This window comes from Myodes glareolus, chromosome 23 (genome assembly GCF_982192425.1).
Source record: "Myodes glareolus chromosome 23, mMyoGla1.1, whole genome shotgun sequence".
Taxonomy (NCBI): domain Eukaryota; kingdom Metazoa; phylum Chordata; class Mammalia; order Rodentia; family Cricetidae; genus Myodes; species Myodes glareolus.
In genome coordinates, this window is record NC_142048.1 from 53894701 (window position 1) to 53911300 (window position 16600).

At 49.2% G+C, this 16600-nt stretch overlaps 1 protein-coding gene across 3 annotated transcripts in view; it reads right to left on the minus strand.

Annotated features, from left to right (window-relative positions):
- Positions 1-9536: 9536 nt before the first annotated feature.
- Arhgef10 (Rho guanine nucleotide exchange factor 10) overlaps positions 9537-16600 on the minus strand; it is an 85008-nt gene continuing 77944 nt past the window's right edge. For all 3 annotated transcript variants that reach the window (XM_048456274.3, XM_048456275.3, XM_048456273.3), the window contains 2 exons: positions 12801-12923; positions 9537-11237 (listed from right to left, as the gene is read on the minus strand). In XM_048456274.3, coding sequence (XP_048312231.3) covers positions 10720-11237; positions 12801-12923 — 641 coding nt within the window. In that variant the 3' untranslated portion in view covers positions 9537-10719. The remainder of the gene's footprint in view (positions 11238-12800; positions 12924-16600) is intronic.

The following is a 16600-nucleotide window of genomic DNA, read 5'->3' on the forward strand; positions in this document are numbered from 1 at the left end:
CTATCATTGCCCTGAGAACTCTCAGCTTTACCTGTACCTATATGGGGGAAGTAGAAGAAGCAGGTGGGCAGGTGACCTGTAGGTCATAGTCACAGAACTCCTTCCTATTCTCAAGTGCTTTGGTTGACTCCTGTCAGATACTGGGTATTGTTTTCTTGCTCATGCCCCACCAGACAGTCCCTGGGATATATATCAGAAAACTCCATGTACTGCACTGCTCCCCATTCCCCCAAGCAATTAAATTCCAATAATGGTCAGGAATGGCGCCAGTTACTCTACGTACTTCCAACTTCTTGGCATAAAAATAAATAATTAGATGTTTGTTGGTTCTTTGAAATCCAATGCATGCTGTGTAAGAGGGAAGCTGCCCCCATGGGACTCCCTTAAGTCTGCCTTGTCTGACCAAGTCACTCCCCGCAGTGCAGTGATGAAGCTGTATATGGATTCTTCCAGAGGCTTCTTAAATGCTGTGGCTGTGTGGCTCGATCCCTCCTCTCTCTTCACACACTGCAGACCAGTGCCTAAGAACCTGGGACTCAGAGGTCACATGGCGTGTGTTGTGTGATGTGTCCAGTGAGGTGGTTATGGAAATGGATGCCTCGTGTGAGATGATCCTGCAGGCCAGGTCCTTCCAGGCACTTTAAAGTACAGATGACCCCAGTCTGAGCTGATACCTCCGGCCTTAGCACTGACTACGACGACAAGAATGCATTCCTAAGTTCCACATCCTCCTGGGTTGAAAGCTCTGAGTGACGGGGATGCGGGTTTAGCCCAGATGTCTGAGGCTCCTTGTCTTTGATACTGTTCTCTGTGGGCTGGAGGTTCAGGTAGACTGTTCAGCGGTTATCAGTTCCCGAGAGGAGATAAATCCTTATCGAGTGAGTACCTCAATCATCCCCTTAATAAGCCGGCAGGTTTAGTGGGAATCCTAGTAAACATTTTTTTTTGAGAATAGCTTTAAAAGGAAATAAAAACTTAATAGTTCAGATATTCTTAAAAACATGTTAAGAAACTGAAGATAAACTGCAGTGGAAGGATATTCCACTTTCGTGAGTATACAAACCAAACTTGTATGAATGATGAATCATAAAGAAATTTATTTTAAATTAATCATTTGGTATGTACGGTTTTACCGTCTATTAAAGGAAATAATGAGATGGGTGTGTTTGTTTATTTTTGAGAAAAAAATAAATTTCCACTGATCATTTGATCTTGTAGGACACAAGGCATCCCTGTTGCTTTTTCCAGAGTTGATTGATAATGTTTTCAAGATTTTATTTTTTTAAATTACATATTTGTGTGTTACATGTTGTGTGGGGTGTGTACATGCGAGGGGCCCATGGATGCCAAAGGTGTCAGCTCCTCTGGAGCTGGCGGTACAGGCAGACGAGCTAGGGAGCCACCACATGGCAGGTGCGCTGGGAGCTAAACCGAGCTGGCCAGAAGTACAGTTCACACTCTTAACTGCTCAGCCATCTTTTCAGCCCTGAGATGATATTTTTACTTTATAATTGTGAATGCTAAGAACACTATTCCATGTAAATATGTAGTATGGAATGGCAGAAGTTATGTGTGGGACCGTTTCATAAGTCATGGGAATTTTTCCTAATTCTAAGACAAAATTCATTGAACATTTTTTTATGAAACTCAAGTAAGCAACTAACAACAGCAATTTTAAAAATGAAATATTCAATCAAAATAACACTAATTTTGATACTGACATGCTGAGAGTTGACAGGAGGAAAATACTGAGAGTCTTCATTTTCTGTAATTAACACTGTTTCTGCGAGAGCAGACAATCTGAACATACACTGAAAACACTGCTCTTCCTGACATTAGCATTGAATTTGCACCAAGATGTTGCAGGGAACATCCAATGGCACCATTGGGCATGACAGCATGCACACTGCAGATTGCATACGCCGTGTGCTCAGAACCATGGCTGCAGTTAAGCGTCCTGACACACGGGTGAGCGCTGCAAGAAACACCTGAATCCATTACACGTTTGGTTTCAGATAGATGCTTGGCTTTTGCACATCCTTCTACTGTTGTCTAATCAGCTCTGTGACCCACAGCTGATTATCATATGGGCTTAAGGAGCTGGGATTTGCAGTCTATAGACGACACGGTCCTTTGTCACAGGGAAGGAAATTCGTTGTTCGTGAAATGTAATGGACTTGTTCCTGGTCACACGTTTTATACAGGTAGAGCAGTGTTCCCCTCCCACCCAGGCCAAAGCATTGTTCTTTGGTGATGAAATGCTACCTTTCCAGATAAACAGAGCTCCTTGCTACAGAATACAAAACAGGAAGGCTATGAGCGCCAACGAGAACACATGGAACTCCCTCCATCTTGATCATGTTTTGTTATAAATTAAATATTGTCAGTTTGATGTGGTTGGCATTTTCTTTGGGCTGCCAACCAGCTCCCAAATGAAGACATGGAAATGTACTATTAGTTATGAATGCTTGGCCTTAGCTTACGCTTGTCCCACTAGCTCTTTGAACTTAACCTGTTTCCATTCAGCTGTACTTTGTCCTGGGGCTTTTTACTTCTCTTTCATTCTTTTTGCCCTACTTTTCCAGTTCCTGTGTTTGTCTGGCCGGCCCCTGGCTTCTCCCTGCCATCTCCTTTCCTTTTATCTTTGAGCCTAAATTCCTCCTCCTACTTACTCATCCCTACTGGGAAGTTCCACCTGTACCTCCTCCCTCACTAGCAGCCGGTTAGCTTTTTATTAGACCAATCAGGTGCAGGCAAGGGAAAATAGCAACACGTCTTTACATAATTAGAGAAAAGCAAAACATCTTTACATAGCTAAGCAAATACTCCTGAACATAAACAATTATTGACTGAGTTTTCTGTCCTGTCAGGTTCCTGTAGTCGTTAAAGAAATCACAGAGAGGTCTACATTAGTTATAAACTGATTGGCCTATTAGCTCAGGCTTCTTATTAACTCTTACAACTTATATTAGCCCATTATTCTTATCTGTGTTGACCACATGGCTCGGTACCTTATTTGGTGGTGGGGCAGTCATATCTTGCTTTTTCTGTGGCTGGGACAGGACTGCAGAAGGTACTTCCTTCTTCCCAGAATTCTCCTGTTCTCATTGACCCGCCTCTACTTCCTGTCTGGTTGCACCACCCATACTTCCTGTCTGGCTACTGGCCAATCAGTGTTTATTTAAAATATAATTGACAGGATGCAGACCATTGTCCCACAGCAAACAAATGCAATACATCTTTACATAGTTAGACAAATATTCTGTACCATAAATAAATGCAACACATCTTTGCATAGTTAAAAATAAAACACATATTTGCATATTAAAGATGCAACACATTTTTGCATAGATAAGTATCCTACAACAGTTTGGTTTTGGTGTTTTGACAAGGACAAATGATGTGTCCCAGATAGACCTTGAACTCATGGCAACCCTCCTGCCTCAGACTCTCAAGTGCTATGATTTCAGATTTCAGGCAAGAGACACCATATACAGTAAATGTGTAAATGTACAGTGTAAATGTGCCCATGAGCTATGCCTCCCAAAGTGGTTTGACTCACTTCAAATGGCAGGATCCTTGTACATGTGGTCAGTGATCAGGAAGCTCCAGATGGACATCCTGGAAGAGGGGGACCGCTCTGTACTGCAGAAGGCACAGCCCCGGGAGCCAAAATGCACAGGCTTTGGTTGGTCCTGTGCCAGCCCTGGCAGCCAAGGTACATGTTGTCACACAAATCTGTTCTCTTTTGCCATGCAGCTTGGAACATCAACAATGGCTTTGGTGCCATAGTTTAACATAACAGGAATCCAAGTAAAACTAAGACATCCATCACCACAAAAACTAATTTCCCAGTCATTTTTAACTAATATAGCTGAAGTAGTAAATTCTCAAAAATTTAAATTAATTAATTCCCTTAGATAGTGTACTCTGGAAACCTCAAAGATTACTAATGGATGAATTGTGTACTATCATAAAAAAAAATGGTGGTCTCCCATCTCCACCTCAGAATGTAACTATATTGAAAAATAGGGTTTTCACAGAGGCGACTGTCAGGGCAGGGAGGTCCAAGACCAGCATAGCCAGCATCCCAAAGGCAGAAGAGAGAGACAGACAGGTAACACAGAGCACAGTCATGAAGACAAGAGAGGTTCAGAGAGGAAGCAACTGGATGGCCCGTGGTGTGTTTCCATGCCATAGAACACCAAAAGCTGGTAGACACAAGAGGACCCCCTCCAAGGGCCCACCATGAGAGACCTTGGCCAGAGGCTTGTGCCCCCAGAACTGTGGTTTGTAGCTTCCAGCTTTGATATTTTTTGGCTACAACCCCATGGCACTGAGACAGAAGTTTTGCATCCTGGCTGTATAAATAGAAGGTTCTTTTGTTTTTGTTTTGCTTTGTTTTTTTTTCCAGTCAGCCTGGGCACGAACCAGATGACCTTAAGCATTTGATGTTGCCAATCCATTATGGATTCTTCTACCATTTATAGCAGATGTAACATTTAATAAGGAACATATGAGGGCTGGGGTGCAGCTCGGCGGAAGAGCGTATGTCGAGCATGTGCAGGGCCCTGGATTCCATTCACAACGCAGCGAGGAAATAAATGAACAAAAGTAGAAGACGAAAACAGAAGACAGAACGCAAACAGTGAACAAAAGCATTGGGCAGAAACGAAGCCAATGAATGAAGGGCATTGGCCAGAGTGACACAGGCAGAGGCCCCAGCCAGCACCGTGCATGCCTCCTGCAGCATAAGACTTATTTACGCCTTGTCCCTGAGTCTGGACAGGGGACCTACAGCATGCTGTGTGTACTGCTGCCCGGAGGGGTCCTCTGAGGTGACCCTGCCTTGTTTCCCCATGCCTTTCCAAAGACGTCAGCTGGCGGGAGGGGGCAAAAACTGGAATTCCTCTTTCACTCTGTCTTACCCCAAACTCACTTGGGCAAAAGCAGGTGTCGTGCCTGTGTGAAGTCAGCTGGGGCGGGGTGGGCACCGGGGTCTGAAACTGGGCCGAGACTATTTCCATAAACGTTGGCGGAAACCTGACCACTTGGCAAACTTGACCCCGTGTGTTCAGAGCAGACAGGCTGGCCTGCTTCCCCACTGCTGTCTGGGATTAAAGGGTGATGGTTTGCAGGGCCCAGAATGGCCCTTCCAAAACATATACGGTCACCTAGGCTGGCTGCTCTTGAATACCCTCACCCCTCAGGACTTGAGGAAGTTATGGCAGTGTGCGTATGCTGGTACCACACCAGACAGACCTTTAGCCTTTCTTTCTTTCTGGCTCCTGCTTCTGCTCCTAGCATCCTGGGAAGTGGGTCAGCCTGGGCTGGCCTGGCCAGCTGCCTTGCTGTGCCAGGAGAGCATGCCCTCCCCCCACTTCCTCCCCCACAGCCTCTCTCCCTGCACCCAGAAGCTGTTTGTTCTCCAGTAGGAGGAGCAGGAAATGAGAAAAGCAGCAGGGGCTGGCTAGAAGGACCAGACAAGCAATCTCCCCTACCCTGCTACCCTGCTACCCTGTGGGGCCCTTGCCTTCTGTCCCTGGGTGGGAAGGAGTCCGAGCACCTCTTCTCCTCTAGCTCCTGCCTGAATGAGTCACCAGCCTGCACCTGCTGGTTCCTAGAGAATGCCCACATCAGTCAGTAGCCCTCCACCTGCCCCGGCCCTACCACAATTCCCTGCTGGGCCCAGGGATGCCAGAGACTGTATGATGATGGTGGCCTCTGCACTGAGTAGTCAGTGAACCTGCCTCATCCCCAACCCGATGAACCCTTCTCTTCCTCCCTTTTAGATGGCTCTGCCTCCCCTTCACTCCCACCTCCACTGCCTTCCCATTGGGGCTCCTAAGTGAGAGTTTCAGAATGCAAATGCAGTCTTCATGCCTCATGGGGTGATGTGGGCAAGCTTCCCTTCACCAACCTCACTCTGACAGCAGGGCGGACGCAGGCACATTCTCCAGGAGAGGTTATTGTCATCTGCAGGGGGCCCACCTTCCAGCTGGCAGTGGAGGGCACACACACTAAAGAAAGCAGTTGTGTTTCTTCGCGAGAAGTCGAGAGGATGTGTTCCTCCTGCTTTACTTCTCGAATGCACGCCAGGTATCTGTGCTCTCCTTGGCCCGTCACTGCTGGAAGAGCTGGCTCTGAAAATCTCCAAGAGTCTCTGTCCTTCTTCCCTCCCTGGGTCTCCCCGGTGTCTGCCTGTCTCTGAGAGGCTTGCTCAAGAAGGACAGGCTGGAGTCCAGCCAGTGCGGACAGCTCCTCCACGCACCTAGAATTCTGTAGGCATCACTCACTAACATCCTGCTCTCAGTTTCCTGATAGATTATGGCATTTTAGGATACTGTCCTTCTTGGACTCCTATAGGGCCACGGCTAGGTTCTACTGGGCAGGCTCAGAAGCTCCATTTGAACCAGATCCCAGAGTTGTCAGGTTTTGCATAGGGCAGTCAGGATTACATGGTAGGTTTCCAGGCAACAGTCCACAGCCTCCTGACCACGGCTATGGTAGTTAAATGCACCTGGATGACAAGGTGTGTGAGTGGGTGTGCTGGGCTTTGTGCCCTGTCCACACACCAGACGCGCAGCAGAAGCAGCAAGTCTAGTTCAGTGCTGACCCTGTCTTGACCAGGTTAAGAGCTGGTAAAAGGTGTCTACTCTTGTCCTATTGATGACCAGCTCTGGCGCCTGACAACCAACCGCGTTGGACAGTAGCCACATGGCTGGGTCTACCAGAGCAGGGGAGCGCATTCCAAACTCTCTGAGACATAGAGCTCCTTCTGCAACAACTTGTCTTTTACACAGTCTTACATCGGAACCACAATGAGTCCTCCAGGGGTAAAGACATTCACAGGGAAGCAGAGTTCTATTGGTGTCAAACACACAAGTGACCCATACTGACAGAAGCTCTCAGATGCCAAGGCTTTCCAACCCTGCTTGCCAAGAAAGGGTTAATTCTTCCCCAGAATCACAGGGAGCACTGGCCCCAAGCCCAGGGTGACCAACAGCTGCCACTGCTATTTCCACTCCAGTAAACATTGCTCAAACAGTCCCTCATGGAAAGCAGCAGAGAAGAGCAAGTATGTGTGCATACATGGCTATAAATGCAGACCCGTGTGCAGGTGTGTGTAAGTGCATGTGTTTGCACAGGGATGTAGACCTGTGTGCACCTGTGTATAACTATGTGTAAATGCATGCAGGTGCAGACCTACGTGCATGCACGTGGGCACAGACATTTGTGCATGTGTGTGAACTTGTGCATATGCACATAAGTACATATCTGCGTATGTGTGTAAATGTGTGCATATAGACTGTGTATGTGTGTGATATGTGTGTGCTTATAAGAGCAGAGAAGGGCTAGTACATGGGGAAGCAGTCACTGGAAGGTTGAGAACTATCAAAGCCCTGGATCAGAGCTAAGGTTCTTCTTTAGTGGAATTTTCTCTTTCCCCACGTGAATCTCTGCCTTGGGAAGCTGGGTCTGCAGTGTGGCTTAGCCAAAGGTTGTAGAGGTGAAAAGTTCCAAGTTGAAGACGTGGCTCCATGTGGGCCTTCATCCTCAGTCCCTGGGGCATATACCAAGCTGGGGTTGACAAGCCTTACGTCTGCTACTGAGGATGCAGAGCTAGGTGGAGGCATGTCCAGACTCTGGCAGATAGAGACAGTCAGGGCTCCTCCCGGACTATGGCTCTAGTGGGCCACCTGTTTGTGGGGAGCCAATGAATAAATCTTGTAGTCACCAGCCCTGACCACTGTCTTCCATGCTTGAGGCAACGCTGGGTACCGAGCACTTTGAGTGACGGTCCTCACTGAAGGGTGGAAGAGAACCCACACTTACACTTCTAATTACGACAGTGTATTCCAGGCTCCGGCAGCAAAGGCTTCAGACATTGGCTCATCTCTGTGAAATAACGGCAAGACACTCAACCCTGCCTCGATGAGGCCACCCTCCGAGGCAGGATCTGTCCAGCTGGGCCTGAGGACTGTACACATCCCCAGTGTCACCGCTGTGTGCCCAACACCACAGCTGAGGTCCTGTCTGTCCTGTCCCTTGGTGGCCACTGGCTTTCCCTGGGGTGGGTGGAGCTGCCTGCTGGTGCCAGAAGAGACTCAGGACAGCTTGCTCATGTTTCCTAGGAACTGAGTGCTGAGTGCATTTGCAGCACTCTGGGGCAGAAGATGCATCTATAGGAGGATGCCCAGGGTTTCCTGTGCTGATCTGGAAACACGAAGTCCTATTACCCCAGACCACCTCACTGGGACCTTGAGCACTGGCTGGTTATAGGGCCTGCTTGTATGCTAGGTCCAGGTGATGACCTAGTGGGCAAACCCCGACTACCAGGTTTTGTTTTTGTTTGTTTTGGAAACAGGGTTTCCCTGTGTAGCCCCCTGGCTGTCCTCGAACTCAGAGATCCACTTGCCTCTGCCTCCTGAGTGCTGGGATTAAAGGTGTGCGCCAACACCCCCTGGCGTGACTACCTGTTCTATCATCACACTCTGATCCCTTGGCTCTATTTCATGTCACTCTGATGACCTATCCACTTACCTCTCCCAGACCTCAGACCCAAGGCCTGGCAACACTAGCCCAAGGCAGAGAGTAGGCGGCTGTTGGATGTGTTTGTGGCTTTCGAAACTTTTACAATTTCCCAAAAACCTTTGTATCTGGAGGGGTTCTGGAAGTTGGGAGACAGGATCGGATGTCACGATGGTGCTAGAAGCTTTTGTAAGAGGAAACATCGTGTTTCCTACTTCCCCTCTTTCCCAGGAAGACAGTGAGAAGCTGGCCTTGAGGGCTGTGGTAGGTGTCCTTCTCCATTTGAGTCTCCAAGGAGACTCCAAGTTCATGACCCCAGGAGCTGACCCAACATACCACCTGAAACACATCTCTCAGGACTGGAGGCTTATACTGAGGCTGCAGGTCCTAGAGAGGGGTACCAGCACGATGGGGCTCATACTTCATCCCCAAGCCTAAGAGAACTTCACGTGACTCTGTCATATAATGGGTTTATGAGGGGCTGCTCATTAAGTATGCTGGCCTTAACATGTTGCTTTGTTGAGTGAGCGTGGACACACCTGTGTCTCTCAGACCCAGGACTCAGCAGACAAAGGGCCACAGCAGGCTCTGCCATCCTTTGGGCTCCCACCTCCGCTCTGCTGGATGCTCACCACCCAGCCTGCTTCCCCCAGGTACTGAGCTGTGGTGAAGCTCGCTCCGTGCACATCTTCTATCCGCAGAGTGGAAATGCTTGTGGCGCCTGCCATCCAGGGTCGTGAACTTAATATGTGCATCTCTGCTGTCCTCTGGTCACCCTGGTCTTGCAAACCGTCAGTAAGATCTCATGATGTCATATGCCGTGAGAAGCAGCAAGTGCAGGGGGCCTTGGAGGTTCCCGGCCCACCCGTGAGCTGTCCTTCACACAATTCGGTCTCTGCAGCTGGCCACTACAGTGCCTGAATGGACAGAAGGGACAGCATCCTCCCCTTTTGGATTTTATTGTGGAGGGAGGTGGATAAAGAAAGACAACTTGTAATACTGCATTCTAAAATAAAAAGTCTTTTATTTTTATCAAACAAGATAGCAGCTAACAGTTTGAGAAAGCTTGGGTATATGTGCAATTTAGAAAATATTTGGCTAAAAGTTAGCATTTTTAGTCATTTGTAAAGTGCTGAGAAGTGTGTTTCTGGTGAATATCTGAATTAGGCTTTTTAAAAAAATATCCTTAGCCATCCAGTAAGTAAAACACTGATGTACAAACACAGGTGGGGCAAACGGAGGATAGGTTACTCGTGTCCCTTGACATGTGCAGCTGCCTCTCATTTGACCCTGTATGTCCTTTGAGGGGGAGGGGTGGACACCGTCATGGCAGGCAATGCAGGCAGCGGCTGACTCATCGGCACCATGGGCTGGCTTTCTGACAGCAAGTGCACGGACCGAGCCTCTGCCAGCACCATCCCTGCATGGCTGCACCCACACGTGTCCCACTGTAGAAATTACTGTCACTAGTGTGAGAAGGCAAGAATGATTTGGCATGGAAGCTGGAGTCCAAATATTGACAGGTATTGGATATTTTGGCTTAAAGCAAAGATTATGTGCAAAACACTACAGCTAGTATATTGACTAAAATGTTAACAGTTAATTTTTAATAGAAAATGCAATATAAAAACACTATTTGTTAAAGGGTACAGTACACGTATCAGTCACTTTGGAAAAAGCCTCAGTCACTCCCAAACAAAACAAGTTGACTGGATTGGAATGTGTCACCTGGCTTTTTAAATTGTTACAATTTTTATTCTGAGAATTAAAAAAATATATAGGATATAAATAACAGTAGTGAGTCTAAGTCAAATAGAATGATTTTAAGAACTGTTAATGGCCTCCTATGCTACTGGACACTACAGTGCCCTGTCAGCTCTCTGAGGCGTGTCCGGAACTGATGCCGTTAGCGCACTTGGCACCTCGGGTGAATGACGGGGCAGACTGTAGCACTACCCGGACTTTGCCCAGTGACTCAACAGCCATAATGCTGCTCTGCCTCCCTCACACATCTGCACTCAGCTGTGCGGTGGAAGAAGGCAGAAGCTGTGTGACCGCTGCATGCTCCTTTCCCAAACGCTGCTTCCAGTTGGTCCCAGTGGAATGGATGCAGCCTTTGCCACTTGGCCTGCACCCGCTGAGAGCTGTCCCTGCTTGCCACCCTCGTGCCAGGCAGCAGCCTCCACCCTACGTGCTCAGCAGTGGGATCTGCCACACCATCACTGAAGACACCAGGTCCTCCTGAGAAGGCTGCCGGGCCTTCCTGTGCACTCGCCGGTGGCCCTGGCCCCCACATACCACCAGTGCGGAACTGGCTTTGGCTCTCCTAGAGCGCTGAGCCCTGCTCCTTGGGGAGCCAGTGGGGTCCTTCAGGAGGTCACACAGGCTGCTGTCCACAGATCTGTGCTCTAGGGAGCTGGAGCTATGCAACAGGCTCAGAGACCCCGAGGATGAAGACAGGTCACTCTTCTGAGCTGTCAATCCCGATGAGTCTCCCAACCAAATGGCTGTGTTGCCGTCAGTCTGGCCTAAGCAAGAAGTGCCGTCCTCACCGCCACCGAGCAAATCCTTGGGGTCTTCATCCTGCGGCTCAGGGCCAGAGGGTGGGCTGTCTCTGGCTCTGTCCTTGTTCTTCTGAAAAGCTGTGGCCATGACAATGAACTTAACAGGCCCATTATGTGCATGGTAGGAAACCATGCCTCGCCCTGAGAGGACAATGTAACAAAGGTCTTTAATAACACACATCCAGCTTAGGGTATTCAAGTGCAGGATCTGACCTCGCACTCCTACCCAGGCAACAGCTTGGAGAATAGCACTAACACATGGGCTAGTTAAAGCAGAAATGCCCTGGTCATTTCCCTGTAGACGCTCAGTTATTGGAGCCTTAAAGCCGACAGTTCGTGGTAAGCAAGTCAGTGCTCTCACAGAGGATGGGTGCAGTTCCAAGGACCCACACTGGGCAGTTCACAACTGCCTGTAACTACAGGAAATCTAATGCTTTCATTCGGAATCTATGGACAACACACACACACACACACACACACACACACACACACACACCTCTAGAGTAATACAATAGCAAGTCTTTAGCTTTGGGTACAGCATACTTCCTCACTTGCTCTATGCAAATGTACCGGATTTCCCTAAGTCTTAAGAAATCAAAGGCTGATGTGTTCAGTGTCAGGAAGACACACTCTACGTGACTATTGCAGACAGTGCAGAAGGAGGAAGTAATGTGAGGAGCAGCTTCGTGAATCAAACAGAGGGAAGGGTGTGGAGGGGTCAGGGGTGAGTGTACAAGGGTGGCTGCCTGGGGACTCAGACCTATAAACCGTGCCCCAGATCCTCCGCCAGGTAGCAGATGTGTGGCCACCAGCTATCCCATTAACATTAGGAAAAAAAAAACCCACTGGGTGATTAAAACTTGAGGTATCTGCTGTATATCAATCACTCCCAACAAAACAAAATTTAAAAAGAGTGGATTGAGCTAGGGCAGTAGTTGGGTGGTGAGTGTGAATGCCCAGCCTGTCTGAGGCCTGGACTTACTCCTCAGCTCTGAAAATGAAGGTGGGGGAGGGAGAGGGGAGGAAAGGAGAGAAGGAAAGGAGGGAAAGGGGGAAGGAGGAAGAAGAAAGGAGGAAGCTGTCTTCCCTGGTGTGCACACAGGGTCTCTGTTTCACCTGCAGTGTCAGCACTCCGGGTTCCTCTCAGTCTCCTCCTCCTCCTTCAGTGAAGGACCAGGCAACCACTCCTGAGCATCTCCTACCTCTCATCTGAGCACTCAGGAGGTCTCCTTCCATGCCACTGAAACTTTCCCATCACACTCTGTCCTGGCTGGCGCTTCCTGCGCCTTCCCATCGTGCTTTGTTCGTGGTTGGGGCCTGCCTCTGAGTAGCATCCTGAGGTGGAAACCTCAAGACCACGATGCTGAGCTGCTGCTGCCTAGTAAGAACTGCAGCCAGAAACAACACTCAAGAGGAGAGGTGCCTACCCAGCTTCCTCTACGCCCAGTAAGAAGGAATCCGTTTCCACTGAGCAAATCCTACGTTCTGAAGGGAACTAGTGGGTAATAGAGGCACCATGAAATGAGTTCTCAGGAGCGATTCTCCTGGAACTTCTAACCCGAGAGAGAGAATAATGGAAGTAGGGAGAGAATATGAAAACCAAGTCAGTGGGCAGCTCTGCCATCTACAGCGCCTCAAGACCACACGACAGCAACATGGCGAGCCACTTTGAGAAGAGGCAGGCATGTAGCTGTGCCCACTTACCTGTCACTTTGGGGATACCCTGAAGACGAGGGACTGGCAGGGCCACAACAACGCCCAGGCTGGTACCAACCATGAGCAAGCCATGACAGACAAGCAGGCTGGTAACGGACAAACGTTGGTGCCCTGGATAAGAAAGAGAAGTTAAGTGACCCCATGTCCCGCAGCTGGCTCAGGCAGCAGGGCTGAGTGGGTAATGGGGTGGGTGTGCAGCCTGGAAATGCTCCAGACATCAAGGCCAGGCTCCCAAGATACCACTAAACCTGTGGCAGGACAAGCTGTAAGGATGCTCACACCTGTGACTTCCTCTTCAGAAGAGAAAGACAAGGTTCTGAGGTTGACCCATCAATGCACCACAACTGAACAGCAGCAAGCACATGGCAGGTCTCCAGTCTCTCCTCAGACTGGCCTTGCCAGAGGTGAGCCAACCCCAGAGCTAAACCACCTGCTCCTACACAGTTACATAGTGCCTGCGCTCTCTCTCTCTCTCTCTCTCTCTCTCTCTCTCTCTCTCTCTCTCTCTCTCTCTCACACACACACACACACACACACACACACACACTGGCAGCACACTGTGGATAAGGGGCGCTGCCTTCGAGGCTTCCAGAGTTTCCGTGCAAGTGCACCCCACAGGCACGGTGCTAGTCACGGTAAGGAACAGGGGTGGTGACTGCACAATGTGGTCAGAGAAGCCTCGGGTGCCTGGTTGTTCTGAGCCTGCTCTATAGGCAGGAAACTGACCAGGCAGGAGGAGGGCTCTGGAGGAGTGAGCAGGAGGAGGGCTCTGGAGGAGTGAGCAGGAGGAGGGCCCTGGAGGAGTGAGCAGGAGGAGGGCTCTGGAGGAGGGAGCAGGAGGAGGGCTCTGGAGGAGTGAGCAGGAGGAGGGCTCTGGAGGAGTGAGCAGGAGGAGGGCTCTGGAGGAGTGAGCAGGAGGAGGGCTCTGGAGGAGTGAGCATGAGGAGTGAGCAGGAGGAGGGTTCTGGAGGAGTGAGCAGGAGGAGGGCTCTGGAGGAGTGAGCAGGAGGAGAGCTCTGGAGGAGTGAGCAGGAGGAGGGCTCTGGAGGAGTGAGCAGGAGGAGTGAGCAGGAGGAGGGCTCTGGAGGAGTGAGCAGGAGGAGGGCCCTGGAGGAGTGAGCAGGAGGAGGGCCCTGGAGGAGGGAGCAGGAGGAGGAGCAGCTCCGCCATGGGAAGTGTCACTGGGTGGGAAGGAGTCTTAAGACTGGTCCTAGCATTCAGTCCCAACGCTGACCAGCACAGAGGCACTGAGCTCTGCTGACTCTGTTTTTCTGTAGAACATACGTTATTTTGCTATGCCTGTTTCTGATACAAAGTTTGTGCCGAAGGCAAGCAAATACTAGGGTCAAAGTGGACTGTGGGTCCTCAGAGATTGTTTTTATGAAATGCTTAGACTTCAAAACACGTATTTTAGAAATAAAAGGCATTTTTAACTTCATCAACACTGATCTGTGTAATGTTTTAAAAAGCCAAAATAGTATTTAACCCCCGAGATTCCCAATTTGTCTATTTGGGATGATGCAGGCCTTAGGGCTGCAGTTTAACCCCACAGTGGCCACATCCTCACATGGGTGCTTTCAAAGGCTGCTGAGAAACGCAGAGGAGCTTCGGAGCCCAGAGGGGCCGCCATGACAGCGGTCATTGCTGAGAGCTGTGTTATCAGGCCAGGGCAGGCTAGTGGGTCATCCCGACATGCAGGAGCCACTTCCTCCACCTGTCCTCCCTGGGTCCCCCACGCGAAGACAGGAAGACAGATGGGAAAATGGAAAGTTCCAGTGAGTCTGAGGGACTTCCTTTTTAAAACACAGAGGTATGGGAAGTACCACAGCCCTAAGAATATCTGGCCGCTTCCACCCAAGGCCTCAGCTCTGCTCAGAGCAGCTGCCTGAGGAGCGGCCGTGCACCCGGGCGCCGGTCAGCTGCTGCGGGCAGGTGAAGCGCCACAAATGACATCGCAGTGACTGACGGCTCTGATCAGACATCAGAAACTACTCTGCATTGGGAAAATGTCTTTCCTTTTTTTTTCTACAGAGAAGAATTTTTCAGTTAATAATTTTTAGAGTGTTGACCTGAGCCAGGCTTTTAAAGAAGCCTGAGAAATACTTTTACTGTAAATAAGGTCACTCCAAAGACAAATAACGGGCAAACTGGGCATCTCATGTGTAACAAAAAAACAGTTTACCATCAAAGCACGAAAGATGAAGGAGTCACTGTATATTCTCATTCACCCAGAAATACATCTTGAATCCTTCATTCTCTGTTTGAATCTCCTATATATAAACAGTGTGTGTGTGTGTGTATATATATACATATATATATGTATATATATATTTTTTTCAGAGTAATTTCACTTTTACACCTACATTATCTTAAGTATAGTAAGAATCTGGGAAGTGTTCCATTGCCTTTTCACAGAAGTCCCTTCTGTCAGGAGTGTATTTCCCCAAGGAGAATGCACAGAACAGTCCATCAGATTCCGATGACAGCAGCAGCCTGGAAAGGACAGAGGCCCTGCAGGGATGCTGAGGTACAGGAGCTTCGGTGTGCAGCAGCAGGGTCTCCCCTGAGCCCCAAATGCTGACCTGAAGTCAAGACGATCGGACAGGAACCACGAAAAGAAATGGCCTCAACAATTCACAATGATAATAGTAACAATAAAAGCTAGTAACAAAAAGAAAGCAGGTAAGCCCCAGATGGTACTATTTTCTACTTTTTATTTGGGAACTAAGTAAAACCTTGTCCCAGGAACTGGCTGTTTGCTGTCTTCAAATGCTCACTTCCCCTGATGTCCAGGTGGTCCTGGTAAGCAGGAGAATAGATGTAAGAACTTGCTGTGTGTGTGTGCTGCATAGAGTTCCCCGATTCTCACCTAACTGGGAGAGCAGTTTAACTCACCACCCCCCCACACCAGTACAACTCACACTTTAAAAAAAAACAAAAAAACACTTGGCCCTTTTATTTGGCCACATCACTTCCGGTAGCCGTATTCCATCAGCAGGGTCATAGAGGGTAAATGTTCCCCAGTACCTCTGTCACCTTGCTTTGTGTGGTCACACAGAGGCTGCTGGAGGCTGCACAGGGGCCTTCCCAGGCTGCAGCCACACCTGTGCCTCTGTTCTCAGAGTCCAACGCCTGCTCTAATAGATGAGCCCCAGGCAGGATCTAAGATCTACTGCTGGGTGGCAGTGTGCCCAGTGTGGTTTACATTAGGAGCCCATGTTAAATGGCCTCAGATCTGAATTCCAGTGGAAGCGGAAGCTGACTTGCTAGGAACTGATTCATTAGTCCAGGTGTGGCCTTAGGTCTGATCAACTTCTGATGACTCCAGTATCATTTCTTTCCCAAATTTTGTCCTTTATTGACTCAGTGTGTCTCTAGCTGCAGGACCTACTTGGACTTTATTACTCTTAACAATGGCCTGAACGGACACTTGCCCATGCTGCTCCCACACACACTTGTGTGCGCTTACTGCGGTACAAACAGTGGCTCAACACTCAGGCTCCCACACAGGCACTGCTGGGAGACACTGGCTTTATTCTCCCTGGAGCGTGGTGTATGGAGCTCCACTCTGGGATGTCAGGAACTGCTGATGGACACAACAGACAGAACCTAGTTCTTACCGTGCAGAACTCAGCTGCGAGTTACCCTCCCCTACCACCACTGCAGGACAGCACATCAACACTAAAGGAACACGGGTGTGTGTGTGTGTGTGTGTGTGTGTGTGTGCACGCATGACAAGGCCTCCAAAGGCGGAGGGGAAGCCACTTAAAATACAGTAGATGGCGCTG